Raw genomic sequence first — 15,749 nt, 5'->3', positions numbered from 1 at the left:
ATGGAGTTATTTTAATAAAGTCTATACTAGTAGTATACTAAGCACTATACAAAATTTCAAGATATTTTTTTAAGTGTTGAAGCTTTAAATTCAAAACCTAAAAAAGTGTCTCGAATATAGCGGCTCTCCCCTAATGTTTCTTTCATTACCTTCATTACAGTCATTAAAGAAATTAAAAATTTATAAAATTATGGGAAACAAAACAAATGTCCAAAATAAGCAACACAATCTCACAGGTAAATCTCCTATTTCATTGAAGGTCTAATGGACAAATAATTAATTTACGTGAATAAACACAATATTAAATGAATACTTAATATTATCACATAAAAATATCAAGGAATATTCATTAGTACTAAGAAGATTAAAGTAAACACAAAGTTCTTTCTAAACAAAAAAAGATCGGAAAAGAATAAATATTTTCAAAGAATGCATTATTATCCATTATATATATTGAAGGTAAATTCCATATTCTTAATCAGTTTATTTGTGGTGTCAAAAATTACCCTCAAAGTGACCAAAATTACAAGCGCTTCCCCTAAAAGAGGTATAAAGTCATACAAGGATCATAAGAATTTGAATTAAATATTTTTTATTAAGTTAAAAAAGTATCAGACAATTTACTTTATTTAATCTTCGAATCCCATGCAACCCCTTATGTTTTATACAATACAGGGGCCCATAAAGTCTAATAAAAAGTGAAGCTATTTTTATCTTTTCCTTCTAAAAGTTTCGCTCGTATTGCACCGCGACTTAAACAAATTTTCTTGTAGTTTTTGTATTATTTTGGCTAACATTATGAAATATGTATTTTTAGATAGCTTTTAACGCACTATTTCGAAATATACTTGACTGATAAGTCAACTCTCTTACACTGAGAAAAAAACGGGGGTGCGATTAACTTTTTCTTCCTCATAACTTTTACACTTTTTAGGTGTAAAACTACATCAACATAAAAAGCATAATATTAACACCAATTTCGGAGCAACATTGCAGGGTAAAATTAACATTTCCGGAATGTTATTTTAACTTTTTCGGATTTCTCTCACTCAGTGTAGGAACAAACTCTCCATTAGGTTTCAATGCCTATATGCTAAAACGTATGGAAAAATGAATGTCGAGAGGTCTTTGATCCAATAAGTATTTCCAAAATTCAATTAAATTTTGAACTAAGAAATTTCTTGTTTATTACATGTTGACTATTGTATTATAGTTTGATGATTAAACCCGCATGCAAGTAGAAGAATTCTAAAGTCTTTTGAAAAAATGTACAAATTTTTAAATAATTAATTTCTTAAATACTAATATTTCTGTTATTCAAATGCTTTTTAAAGTAATAAGATAGTAAATTTCTAAACGTAATTAAGAAACGCATTATTGCAAAATATTCTTAACTTCATAATGCGAAAATTAAGTTTTCGGACCTAAATTAATATTTAATGTTATTCAGTAATTTATTAAGGAATAGTTATAAGTACACTGGTAAAAATAAAAGGATCAAATTGATCCAAATTTGATCCTTTTGCCAAGGATAGATCAAATTTCTAATTCTAATTGCACATTTATTATAATAACACTGAGAAAAAACGGGGATGCGATTAAGGGCAGAATCACATTGACAGTAAAATGCTCACTGTACTTCGTTGATTTATGCATTTTTATTGTAATTCTTACGCAAATTCTCAATTACCGTACTACCTTATCTCATACTCGGTGGCAATAGGTGAAAAAATATAAGAAAACTGAATAAATAAAACAAAAATGCGATAAACGGTGAGCAAATGAGGATTTTTTGCTACAGTTTTTCGTACAGTTTTTTGCTCACCGTTTATCGCATTATCGTTTTGTTTCTTCAGTTTTCTTATTTGTTTTCACCTAGAGCCACCGAGTATGAGATAAGGTAATACGGTAATTGAGAATTTGCGTAAGAATTGCAATGAAAATGCGTAAATTAACGAAATACGGTGAGACTTTGACGGTGACGGTGAGCATTTTACTGTCAATGTGATTCTGTCCTAAATCTTTTTCCTCAGAACTTTAACACTTTTTAGGTGTAAAAATATATCAAAATTTTTAATGTCAATTTTACGCCTTTTTAAGGGTAGAATTAACATGAAAAAGGGTAACTTTAACCCCTAATACACCTAAAAAACAATATTTACACTGATTTTGGATCAATACTGCAGGGTAAAATAAATATTACTTGAATGTTATTTTAACTATTTCGGAATTCTCTCAATGAGAACATGTTAATTTGATCCGTCCTTTTGCAAAAGGATCAAATTTGGATTAATGTGATCTTTTTATTTTTACTAGTGTAATAGGATATCATTTACTAAATATGTATTTGGTCAGTGAAAAATAGGTTTCGTCAGCAAACAAAATCACAATTTTCTGTAATAGAAATGAATTTAGACCAAAAAGGGAATCAATTTGAATTAGGCAAAAGCAAATCAAATTTTATGAATAAAAAATTTCAACTAAAATCGATTTTATTCCGTGTAAAGTTTAATGTTTTGTCAGTATCTTTTTGATCAGCAAAATTTCATAAATTCAAAATTTTTATCCCTTTCTTTCCCCAAAATATTTTTAACCCACTTTATAGCACTCAAATTTAAAAATAAATTAAAGCATTGAATGGTATGTAGAAGAGACTATACACTGAGAAAAAACGGGGGTGCGAGTAACTTTTTTTCCTTGTAACTTTAACACTTTTTAGGTGTATCAATATATCAACATTTTTTAATGTTAATTTTACACCTTTTTAAGTGTAAAATTAACATGAAAAAGGGTAACTTTAATCCATAATAACCTAAAAAACCTAATATTTACACTGATTTCGGATCAATAATGCAGGGTAAAATTAACATTTCCGGAATGTTATTTTAACTTTTTCGGATTTCTCTCAGTGTGGGGGAAAACGGGACATCTTTGAATTAGGGTACCTCTGAAAATGGACTTTTTTCTTTTATTTTTCTTTAACCCTATAAGGACGATTGGGTCACCGGTGACCCAAAAATGAAATTTTTGCTACGACCATCTTAAATTGTGTTTCGCTCCAAAAAGTTAGAAAAATGATGTCTTCTGACTCTCTCGTCCTTGAAGGGTTAAAGGAATTGAGGCATATCGTAATGTAATTTGGCTCACAAGTGATTTGTGAAGCTATATAATATGACGGTAAGATCTAGTTGCATTTAATCATAGAAGAAAAAGCCCGATTTTAAAGTTACCTCAATTTAAAGGTGCCCACTTTCCCCTACCAAACTCAATTCTTGGAGTATATTAGAATTTACAACATTGATGTCCAAATGTCTTTCTTTCTTATTGTAGATAAATTTAAATTTATACTGACCTTATAGTAAAATGTTTATCCAAATTCAAAAAAGCCAGAATTGGAATTATTATGTGATTCTAATCCACTAAGTGAGTGAAAAGCCCCTTGAATTTTGAGTTGAGAGATGGAAAATGGGGGAAAAAGTGTGTCTCAGTGAGATGGAAAAAACAGAAATGCGACTTAAAATCGAAACATAAATTCTTATAAACCCTTCAGCACCAATTTTCATCTTCTCATCCTCCCATTGTATGGCAGTTTTCGCTCCCTGTCTTTTCTGTCTTTCCTTTTTGCCACCAAAATACAAAAATTGTGGCTTCAGAGATAACATATTCAAGTTCTATCCAGACAAAAAAATATATACACTGAAACTTTCTCGATAAAAACTTTCTACTCTTTCACAGTCAATGGCTATATTAAAGTGTGTACAAAAGGAGAGGGCGCAAAAAAAATTGTGGGAAAAATGAATTTGAGTTTTCTTGAAGAGTTTCTTTTCTATCGTGATATTTTTTCCAAGTTGTGGCCAGTGAAGGGTAAAGGGAGAGTTTTTTGGTTTAAGGAAAAAAAATTGGTAAGGGAAAATCGTAATACTTATAGCAGAAAAAAAAGAGAAGCCTCCACATTCCTCGAATCAATTACAGTTGTGAGTGAATTTCTTGAGACAGATTCTCAAGACGGGATTCTTTGGAAGAGGGTTCTTCTTTGGGGATGAATGTGAGCAGAAAAGCACATTAAGGAAGGGTGTCCAACTAGTTTGATGGGATGGGGTGGCAAGTTAAAGTTTGTGGGGTATTTTTTTCTTCCTCCTTGTACCCTATACCAACCGCAGACTCCTCATCTTGCATTATGATGTCACTTTTAATTATGAATTTTTCTTTTCGTGCCAAGAGTGATAAGGAAAAAGTTTTTTTTTTAGTCCCAAGTCCGCTCCAAGGTAATATTGCTTGAGCCATCTGCTCGAACGGGGGATGGTTTCTTGTTCATGAATAATGCGACAATCTCACATTGGAGAGTGAGAGAGAGGAAAAGTGGTTGAGACTTGGAGACGAACTCAAAGAAGAAAAAAAAATTGTATACGAAGATGATGAAGCACTTGTTGTCATTTAATTAGATAGAAAGTTATATAAAATTTCAAGTTTATTCTACACAGTATTATTATTCCATTCTTTTCACCATAGAATTTTCCGCACTCTCAACTCACTTGCAGAAAAACGTCCACCATAAACTTTCCTAGGATAGTCCATGTTCCGGGATTTTTTTCCCTGGCTTCTGCTCACGCTTTCTGCCATCTCTGGAAAGAGCCAAATAATTGAGGTGGAAAGAAAATGTTGGAGAAAACTTGTGTGATTTGTCGTTTAAGTCTCTGGGAATTATTATAAAACTCATGGTAAATTATTCAGTAGAACATCTCATGTTAGATTTATGGCAATTTCCTCTTTGTTTCATGTATGATAAACTGATGGGAAAGTCGACATGAAAAATATCAATGACTATAAATTGAGTTAGGAGTCACTGAATAAAAATTCAACCGGAAAATTCACAACATAACACCTCTATACCGAATATGTTTCGAAAGTTTTTGCAACATTTTTTACTATATCAAAGTTTTTCACGTACAATATATTGCATAAAATTGAACATGAAAAAAATATAACTTTTGAACTTTTCATAACACTGAATTTGCACTATTAGAAAAGAATGTGAATACATTGAACAAAAATTTATACATTGAAGTTGGGGTTTAGAAAAAAAAATCCCAAGTGCCTTAAGTAGTAAAAACGTAAATTTATTTAATACTTTTTAACCATTACTTATGGGCTTTTTGCAAAACTTTTTCACCTAATGGCCTTTCGTCGTTTTTACTTCTTATTATTATGCTTACAAGTGAACAAAATGAGAATCTTCTGGCAAAAACTTTATAATTTCTAAAATCTTCTTTCTTTGTAAATTATGATGACTTGTATTTCTCTTGTCGCCATGCGGAACAAATGAAATAAGATTTCACCATCTAAAGACCCATATCGTATTTCGTATTGCCTACATATGGTCTTTTGACTTAGGTCCTCGGCACACTTGAGACTTAAGCCGAGTTAATGTGGCTTAAATGTGGTTTAACCGTTATTTCAAATATAATTACGCTAATCCGTCTCTCGGCTAATCTTCAAGTGTGTCAAGGCCCTCATGTTCTGGACAGACTTGAGGGTTAAGCTGAAAGGCGGCTTAAAGGAATTATAATCAACATAATGATTAAATAACATTCCAATCAGTTTCTTACCAAAACGCATCAGTGGCGGGAATCTCAGCGGCGCAATAGGCAAGACCATTGGTCTTAGGCAGATGAGATCTCTGACTCGACTCTCACAGTTGTGAGTTCGAGTCTCGCCCAGTTCAATATACAACTGAATGTTTAGAAAAATACATTTTCACACGGAATAAAACGTAATAAAAAATGCACTGCCTTTGCCCAACAATTTCAGGGGCATGGAAGAAGCATCCACACGGCGGGGAAGGCGCTCCTGGGCGGTCTTTAAACGGACTTAGCAGATTCTTCCAACACGGGATCAACAACAATATAACATGATTACATTGTAACAATATCGGTGGCAGCCAAAATCCCGAAAACCAAAATCCCGAAAGCCAAAATCCCGAAGAGGCCAAAATCCCGAAAGCCAAAATCCCGAATGTTCAAAATCGTGAAAGGGATGAAATTATATGGAGGAAAATGTTCAGAATGATTTCCCACGACACCAAGGATTTTCCTTTGCCTTCAGAAGGCGCGGATGCAATCGTGGGAGTAGCTATGACACTTTTAAGAATTCGGGATTTTGGCTTTCGGGATTTTGGCCCATTCGGGATTTTGGCTTTCGGGATTTTGACCAGGGCCCGTTATTATTGCATATGAAAATTGCCTAAATTAGACAGTCAGATCTTTGCACCGGGCGGGACTCGAACTCACAACAGTAAGTAGAGCTGGGGAATCGATCCGCCCAAGAGCCAACGGTCTTGCCTATTGCGCCACTGATTCCCCAGATGTATTACGGGTTAAAGTTACCCTTTTTCATGTTAATTTTACACTTAAAAAGGTGTAAAATTAACATTAAAAAATGTTGATATATTTTTACACCTAAAAATTGTTAAAGTTACGAAGAAAAATATTTAATCACGCCCCCTTTTTTCTAAGTGTATGGCATTAAAAATGATCCAAATGGCTTAACTCTTTCGCGTCATACTTTTATTCAGCAAGTGCATTCATGTGAAATTGAGTTTTTCCTAATGCTTTATGATCAAATATAATAGTTCAGAGAGGAAAAAAAAATTCCATTGCGTGAAAACTCGGAAAAACTCCGGGTCATATATGACCCTATTGTCGACAAGGGAAGTATAGGGGAGACTGGGACACATGTAAACATTTTCAATAGATGCGAATTTGATATGATTTTCCAAGGACACCGTGATTTTTTCGAAAATCTTTCTTAGCTCATGTTTTACCCTTAGGTATAGGCAATACATCAAAGGTAATGCGGATGCTGGAAAACAATTGAGTTTTCCATAAAAATAAAATTTGTGTCACAGTGCATTTTTCTCTTTTCACAAAATACCTGGGGTAGAAGTAAACACTTTCTGGGGAGGATGTAAACACCCTTTTTTCCACCCTTGAAATTAACTTTGCACCACTTTCAATTATTTTAATTACTTAAGAGATATATAAAGACTGTATATTTTTCAAAAAATCACGACACTTTTTACAAAGAATAATTAAAATAGCAAAAACACTAAAAGCGTGCACATCAAAGACATTTTTCAATGGATTTTTCCCATATTTTGGCATCATGTGACTTCTTATTGAACACAGCGCCACCAATTTTTCCGTAGTCAATGAATTAGACATTTCGCATGAAATGAAGAATAAGAAACAAAATATTTTGCCACTTAGGGGAAGTGCTCATAATTTTGGACAGTCTGCTTATAAGCATCGATATGCCAAGTTTGAAGTGCGATATTTTCAATACTAATTGACTTTTTTTGTTACTCTCTTTTCAGAAGGATTGTTTAGAAACTTGGCAAGCTATTTATCATCTCATTTTTACTAAAATTAGTTTTAATACGTTTAAAAATGAATTGATATGTAGAGGTGAATTTGACTCTTATTTTGGACAACTTGGTTATTAATTTTTACAACTTGTCTGTAAATTTGGACAGATAATCCGCCTCAACAGGATGCCCATTGTTTTTCATTTTATGAACCAATCTTACCAAGTCCTCTTCCTGGTCATGTAAGGGAAACGTGGAATGTCACAAGAAGCCCGGAAACTTTCCATATCATTCATTAAAGTGAGTTGACTTCGGTACTCCAAGTACGTGCGGATTCGCTCATTCCCTGCCCTTTCCGGGAGCCTTTCAAGGCATTTCTCACTGCATCTCTTTCGTAGAGATGATGCTCCTTTGTTTCTCCAGGCATTTGTCCAACCTAGTCATCACAAAAGCTAAAATTTCACGAAATTTCGTGAGAAAAACACCTGTCCAATCACAACACTGGTGAATGTCTTAAAAAATTTCCCATTTTTCACACGAAAAATATAATTCACAAGGCAAATCTCACTTCAGGTCAAATGTACAAATCATCAGTAACGTGAATCAACACAATATTCAATGAATATTCAATAATATCACTCAAAAACAGCGAACAAACTTTGTTAGTACTTCACCAAAACTAAATAAGACTGAAGTAAGCCACGAAGTTCTGTCATATTTCTCGTAAGCAATTGCTCACACTGAATTTTCAACAAAGCAATTTCAACTCAAATCATATTCAAATTTTAACGTATTTAGTGTTAAAATCTTCCAAAAAGAACAAATATTTAGATAGAATTCATTATTCATCAAATATTGGAATAAAAATCCATAATTTTTAATCAATTTATTTTTAGTGTCCAATGTTATCCTCAAAGTGTCCAAAACAAGAAACTGGACAAAATTATGAGCATTTCCCCTATTCTACACTCGCGACATCTACAATTACGGAGAAATTGCCTGTTTACATCTACCCCAAATGCTGTTTCCTGACCAATTATTAATTCTTTTAAAATAATGAGAATATCAATTTCTCTATAGTAAATGCATTAATATAATCCTAAAAGATGTGAGAAAGAACTGATATTGCTACATTTCGATTGTTCTACACAATTTTTAATTTCCAGGTGGAAATCCAAATGAACAAAATTATCGAAATATCAACATTTTCGAGAAAAATGATTTTTATTTTTAAACTATTAGGATTTTATTGACCAATTTATCTGTGGACATATATCCCCATGGTATCTATGAATGCTTATGGGTTTTATCCTCTGGAGTCTTAAAATTAATGAAAAAATCACAGTGTTTACAACTACCCCTGTTATTACTACCCCAGTTCCCCCTATATACCATTTTCAAAATCTATATCATGGGCTTTTTAAGAGTTTTTTTGCTTGAAGTTATTAATTTGGCCAAAACCTTGGCAAACTGGATTGTTTTGATGAGCACTGTACTCATGGTGTTAAAGAATCTTCCTGGTAATCCCTTGAACAGTCTCTGTCACATTATTTTGAGTGATATTTGGCAAAACAAACTTATCTACATATTTATTCACACACAATACAATTGCACAATATAGGACGCTTGCAGAATACTCTAAGATATTGCAAAATATGTTATAATTCATCAGATATAAGATAAAATGTCCAGGAGCAAGATATTTTCCTTCTGGATTTCACAAAGAAAAACAATGTCCTAAATACATTTCGCTATAGATTTGGGACGAAAACACTGTTACCCTTGCCGACAATAGGGTCATATATGACCCGGAAAATTCTACACGCTTTTCTGGAAAATTGAGAGTAGTTTATTATATCAAAATATGCAATATACAATCTTTGGATATTCTATTTTGTGTTTATCAAGAACTTTTTGCTGAAAAAAATAAATGAATATAAAAATTTTGAAAAAAAAGTAATTTCACAAAGTTCGAAATTAGTGATTTTTGATCTCGAATATTTTCTTTTCCTGAATATCTGGAGTCTTGAGAAAATTAGTCAGGAATCTTACATCCTTCTATTATGATGCCGTGCACAAACCGATAGATTTCAATTAATGTAAATAGTCAAAAAAATTGTTTTTTCCCCGGGTCATATATGACCCTAATGACGCGAAAGAGTTAAACTATAACTTTGAAAATAATTACTTTCATGTCTAATATTCACAGGGAAGGTAGAGGGTATAAAGAAGTATCCAAAAAGCGAATATAACGATTTTGGTAAAAAATCGAGTTATTCGACTTATATTCTAAGTCGTCGATATGTTCAAGTATTTTTCCTCAATAAAACACAGTGATGCATTTCCGCCTCACTGATTCTGAAACGCAAACTAACTACAAGAAGTACCATTGTTTCTAAAATTCAGCTTGGTCAGCAATAAAATTCTCCTCATCTTATAGATATATTCTCGACTCCTTTAAATTCCAATGTCCGCAATAAAACGATAGCGGAGAATTTTTCCGTGAGCGCCTCTTGAACTTTTGCCGCATCACAAGTCACGAGGAACTTTTAAAGCTCTCCCCTTTCACTCTTGGGCAATAATTCCCATTTTATTGGTACACCTTTCGAAATTGGCGCCAAGTTAGCAAATTGCTTTCCTGCAAGGGTTCATGGGTGATCCGGAAAGGTGTGAGGAAAGGGTGAGAAATTAATAATAGTGACTTCTGTGGAGGGGGGTGTGGGAGGTAAAACTGGGAAAAAGTAGTTCTTGTCTCTTGAGTTAATGAATTGAAAATACAGGGTACTTTTGCGCACACACACTCCTCCAGCTTGTCTCGTAAAGCGATGAAAGCTCATTATCGGAGTATAATTGGATCACACAGAAGGTGGAAACGTGTTGGAAGAGGCCGAGAGTCTGTGGCAAGTGAGACACGTGAAAGTGGGTGGTAGTGGGTGGCGGGTGAAAAAGAAGAGGCTGGTGAAGGGAAAAAAAAGGAGACATTCCTATGGGACGGGTGTTTTGGTATGTGGAAAAAAAAAGCCCTCGCCACTTGAGCACGTAGGAAGGTTGGATGGAGGATATGTATGGGATTTACCTCGGAGTGATTAGTGCTCATTATCAAATTGTTGTTGGGGATAAAGTTTATGGACTATGGTGCCTCTTTCAGGTCACATGGTTCAAGGAGACGATGCAATTGGACACGACTGAACGGCACATCATGGAGAATCGAGGCTCACGTCACACGCTGATTATCCGGAAAGTTCACCTGCAGGATTTCGGCAACTATTCCTGTGTGGCCGAGAATCCCCTGGGAAAAGCGAGACAAACTTTGGCCCTCAGCGGAAAACCCAATACGGCAATCTTCCGGTCGGCGCCCATTAGTCAATACAAAGACAGGTAAGTCTCAATGGGAATTACCTGTTCTCCCAGCACCCACACAAACCTACCCCCCCACAACCCTACCCCCACAATCACTAGATAGAGCCATTTCGGTTGACTGGGTGAAAAGAGCAGAGATTTGACAACCAATTTCACTCAATAGAGCACATTTTTCATCCAGTCCTCCCACACTTCAGCCTGCCAGGGGCTCCAAGGGTAAATTGAAATGTTACGGAAGAGGACCAATCCGGTGCTGATCCAGTTAATTATGACACTGTCGAAAGTGCAAAGTCAAGGGGTTACCGAGTCATCATCGACGAACGTGAACAGAGAAAAGTTTTTCTCAGCTTTTAAGAGACTCTTTACTGAGAAAAGATAGAAGGAATTTTCTATTTCATGGGAAAATCGTTAGACACTTTCTTTAAACTTTGCAAAAGTTTCTGTCCAAAGCTTCATGATCGTGTTGTCAGACGAAGTAATAAACTGCAAATTTTAAAACAGTTTCAAAAGGAATTTAAGGCAATTGTTTAGAATTTAGGAAGATAAGATTCAAAATTAATGATGCGAGTACTAGAATATTAAATTTAAAATGATAATAAGGGAGGCAGGGGCAGAATTACACAGTAAAAAAAATGTGTAAAATGTTACTATAATAATAGTGCAAAATCGACCATTTTAGTTGTTTAATTTAAAAATGTTTAAAAAATACACAACATTTTGGTAATTTATTGTCACGTGATTGAAAATTACCACTATTACAGTTGAAAAATTTTCAACAATGTTGTTTAATTTGAAAATGTGTAAAATTTTAACACTATAATAGTGTGAAATCGGATAAATTAATTATTTAATTGCAATCTGTGTAAAATTTCTTACTGTTATAATCATAAAAATTTTTCAACAGTGTTTCGTGATTTAAAACTGTTTGACAAATTCTAAAAATTACCACTATTATAGTATTATTACAGTTTTTCACATTATTATAGTGTGAAAAAATACACAACTTCATGGTATTTTTTTACATGATCAAAAATTAACACTATTATAGTGTGAAGCCTTATGTATTTCAACCAAATATGTTGAATTTTTAAACAAAAGTTGTTGAATTTTGAGACAGAAATTGTTGAATTTTTAAACAAAAGTTGTGTAAAAATTGTTGAATTTCCAATTAAGACTTATACTTCAGTCGAGATGCTTTTCATTGGGCAAAAGTCATATAGAACATAAAATATTTATATGCATAATAAGTATATTGTGAAGATCCGAGCATCAGGTGTAATCATTTCGCATTAGTTGCATTAGATCCCGAGTACAGGAAAAACCAATAAAAATGTCTAAAAAGGCAAAAAAGTCAAAATCTTCGAAACAAAAAGAAAGTTCAACAATAAACAGAATTCAACAATTTTTGAGTTTACACATAAAAATTCAACAATTTTTAAATTTAACAATTCCAAATTCAACATCTTGAAATTCAACAACTTTAAATTAAACAATTTTAAATTAAACACTTTTTCCAAATTTAACACTACAATAGTGGTGTGAAAGATTACACACTATAATAGTGTAATTTTTTTTTACTGTGTGTTATATTTTTCCCGAGAAAGAATATTGAGAAAACTACTGTCCACTCAGAGTGTTTAAGTGTATTCCTACTGATTGAAATATTTATCAATAGGGTTTTAAATTTCTTTCGCAAATTATAGGCAAAGAAAAAAATCATTTGGTGGCTACTTCGGCCCCAGTCTCCCTTAATTTCAATGAATAGGCAGGATGCTATTTACACTGAATTAATTAGTTTGGTTAATATACTTTCCAAGTAAAAGTATAATACCCTCCTGTCTAATTTTTCTCTGACCAATTCTGTTCCGGTCTCCTCTACTTAATTTCTGTCACATTCTCAAATTGACTAAAAGCTTTGCAAACTTCTAATTTGTTTAAGCTCTAAAAGTCAAGACAATCAGCAAACGCAGTAGAACTTAAATATTTTATGGAATTGAATATTTAATAACATTTTAATAATTCTTAAGATTTCATCACTTTCACTTAAGTTGCTGCTGAATGGTATCAGGATAGTGAATTATTCTCAAAGTGACAGAAACTTAAATGGTATCAAATATATGTGTTCAATCTGAACTGAGATCGAATATTGTTTAGAATTGTTACACATTAAATTAGTTAGAACTTTGCATTCTAAAAAATCGTTATAATATTTTTATTAATTGCAACAAAAAATACCTAATAATTTAAAAATAATTTAAAGTTTAAATATGCTTTGTTTGTAATATAGCACATATTTATTTTACTACCTTATGGTATAATTAGGAGAAAGCACCCATGCTTTACACGGTCCCAAGCTTCATAACGACAAAATTTTTCCTATGTGTCTGAATAAATGCCCAAGAAACAATTTTTTCTTAATATAGTCTTGTAGAATTCCCTAGTAAGACATTATAGAACCAAAAATCTTTTTATTTGCTTCGCTCTTAGTTCCATCACTGAGAATACTATATAGTAAAGAGAGGTAATCCGGATACTTTTCATAGAGTGCGACTTTAATGCTTGTTTTTGGACTGATGAAATATTTTTTTCGCCATTCCAAATCAATAGAATTATTCTTTGTTTAATTTAGAATCATTATAGAAATAGAATTTTAGCAATAATATTGATGAAAATTAATAAAATTACGATAATATTAATGTATGCGCAAGAATGTTACTGCGACGCTTTTATGTAACTCCGTTGAATTCGATCAAACTCGGATGCTCATTTTAAGGAAAAGTTTAATGCATAAAAATGAGAAAATATTATTTCAAAAACATTTTTTTAGAGTTTTATTCCATCAATTTATTTCATTAATTTATTATTTAATTATATATATTTTTATTTATTTTAAGATTGCACTCAATTCTTTGATTTTTCCTCGGTTTTCTTGGCTGACTTCCTTCCACGTTTTTTCTTTTCAGCTTCAATTGGCATTTGAGCCTTTTCCTTTACCATGTGTTTCTCCTTTAGTTTTATCTCCTTTTCTTCTGCCCTTATTTTTTTGTTCCTCTCTCTGGTCAACTTCCGTTCAGCAATTTCTTTCTTTTTTTGTAAATCCTGCCTCAATTTTTCCTCCTGTTCCGCGATAATTTCCTCGGAAGATACAATATACTGGTGTTTGACATTGCTGGCTTTGACCCTCTTCTTCTGACGACGTTTTGGAATTTCTCCTGGCCAGAAATAGCATTGTTTTAGTGTGTCGAAGATCGGTTGAGTCTCAGAAGTTGCAGAGAGTTGGTTTCCAGGGATAACTGGATCATTTGAAGGATTATTGTCGGTGGCCTGATCGTGCTGGTTATTGATAATGGACTCCTCTGAATGTTGGAAAACAATTTTCGGGAAATAAAGACCAGCATAGAAAAGTGGCCCATCCATCCAGCCACTTTGTGGTGACGTTCCCATTTTCCATCCTTCTGCGTTGTGAATGGCAATTTTTGGAGTAATGTCAGTTTTATGAACAGCCATTGGAGGAGAAAGTTCGCCAGTAGCTGACACCCTGAGGAGTACTGTGATACATTGCTTCGGTCCTGAATTTTTAAGAGATGGAACTACACGTGAACCTCTCCTGGACAGGACATTTCCATCTTCCGGTGTCAAAAAGAAGGCACTTTCGTCGCAATTAAAAACACGGTCTGGTGAAATGCTCAGAAGGTTGTGTTCTGTGAAATATTTAAGACAATTCTGAAACCATTCCGTGAGGTCTTCAGCAGTAACAGTAGCTCTTTCCAATGAGAAGGATTTTGGCTTGCGCATGCTGAGCTCTGGATGACGCTTAAGAAAATTCCTGAACTAAACGTCTCCGGGTCTTCCAGCTGTAAAATGGTTTGGAATTTTGTAGACCTCACAGATGAGTTTAACGCTGTCCAGAACTTGTTCCTTCCCGATGGGATGCCAGCCATCCGCACATCCCAGGATCCATTTGACAAGTTCTTTTTCCTGTTCTTTTGAAAGAATTGTTGGCCTGCCATTGGGGCACTCTTCCGGGTATCTGCCAGACAATTTGTTGTGCAGTGTTGTTCTTGGGACATTGAATGTTTTGGATGCATATGCTATGGTAGAACCATCTCGTACACACTGCAAGGCATTCCTAATACCTTCCTTAGAGTCGGGCTTGTCCTTATAGGTCTTTTCTTTTGTTCCCTTTGGCATCTGAAACAGAAAAAGAGTCCTGAACAATGCAAATTCTGAACCAAAACATTGACTTTCACCGCATCCGACATGCATCGAAATGTAAACATTCACAAAAATCACTTATTTCTGTATGAATTATTAATATATTATCAATAAACTCTTACTCACCTTGTAGATCAATAACTACACTAACTTTTATTAATAATTTTGATTGCAAATAATGTTTTATTATATAGAAAAAACACTAAACTTTTTCCAGCGACGAGCTGTCAACAGCAAAATTTTCTCAGAAATTAAATTTTTAGTACACAACCCAGCTGACCCGAGCTTAAAAAATATTTCTTTTACCCACTTATTAAACCGATAAAAATATAATTTTTGGTTTTTCTTAAAGTAGAATAGTTATAATATGATACTTCAGTAATTAATTACAGAAATAAAAATATAAATTATATTTTAAGTGGATGTATCCGAGTTAAATCGGTCGCGGCATCCGAGTTTTGCAATCGTCGGAGTTACATGGCCTTACTATAAGTAAAATGGCACACTCTTAAGGATCTTAAGAGCTTCTATAGGAATTGCAACAGAAAATTCTGACTTTAAGTAATTTAAAAGTGCACTAAAAGACTTGTCTAACACTTGGTTCTATAAGACAGCTATTTTGCCTATTGGGTGTGACTCCGCAATATATTTTAGAAATAAAATACTTTCAGCTTTTAAATTGTGGGTGCGATGAATCACATTTATTGAAAAACATTGGAAAAATTTAGTCATTATGAAGCTTGGGACCGTGCAAAGTATGGGCACTTTCCCTTAGTATTTGGATAAAATATGACAAATAGGAGACACCGGG

General features: G+C 33.5%; 2 protein-coding genes across 3 annotated transcripts in view; one reads left to right on the top strand and one right to left on the bottom strand.

Annotated features, from left to right (window-relative positions):
• The window catches only part of LOC129798039 (lachesin), a 334,403-nt gene that overhangs the window by 310,116 nt on the left and 8,538 nt on the right, over positions 1 to 15,749 (top strand). For both annotated transcript variants that reach the window (XM_055840988.1, XM_055840987.1), the window contains exon 9: positions 10,512 to 10,741. In XM_055840988.1, coding sequence (XP_055696963.1) covers positions 10,512 to 10,741 — 230 coding nt within the window. The remainder of the gene's footprint in view (positions 1 to 10,511; positions 10,742 to 15,749) is intronic.
• On the bottom strand, positions 13,432 to 15,414 carry LOC129798079 (uncharacterized). The gene is made up of 2 exons (XM_055841052.1): positions 15,065 to 15,414; positions 13,432 to 14,914 (listed from the first exon to the last, which is right to left on the bottom strand). Exon 2 carries the CDS (start codon positions 14,516 to 14,518, stop codon positions 13,625 to 13,627), a length of 894 nt encoding a protein of 297 aa, XP_055697027.1. The 5' UTR covers positions 14,519 to 14,914; positions 15,065 to 15,414; the 3' UTR covers positions 13,432 to 13,624.

Source organism: Phlebotomus papatasi, chromosome 1 (assembly GCF_024763615.1).
Source record: "Phlebotomus papatasi isolate M1 chromosome 1, Ppap_2.1, whole genome shotgun sequence".
Lineage (NCBI taxonomy): Eukaryota > Metazoa > Arthropoda > Insecta > Diptera > Psychodidae > Phlebotomus > Phlebotomus papatasi.
This window is presented reverse-complemented; position numbering and strand designations above follow the sequence as displayed.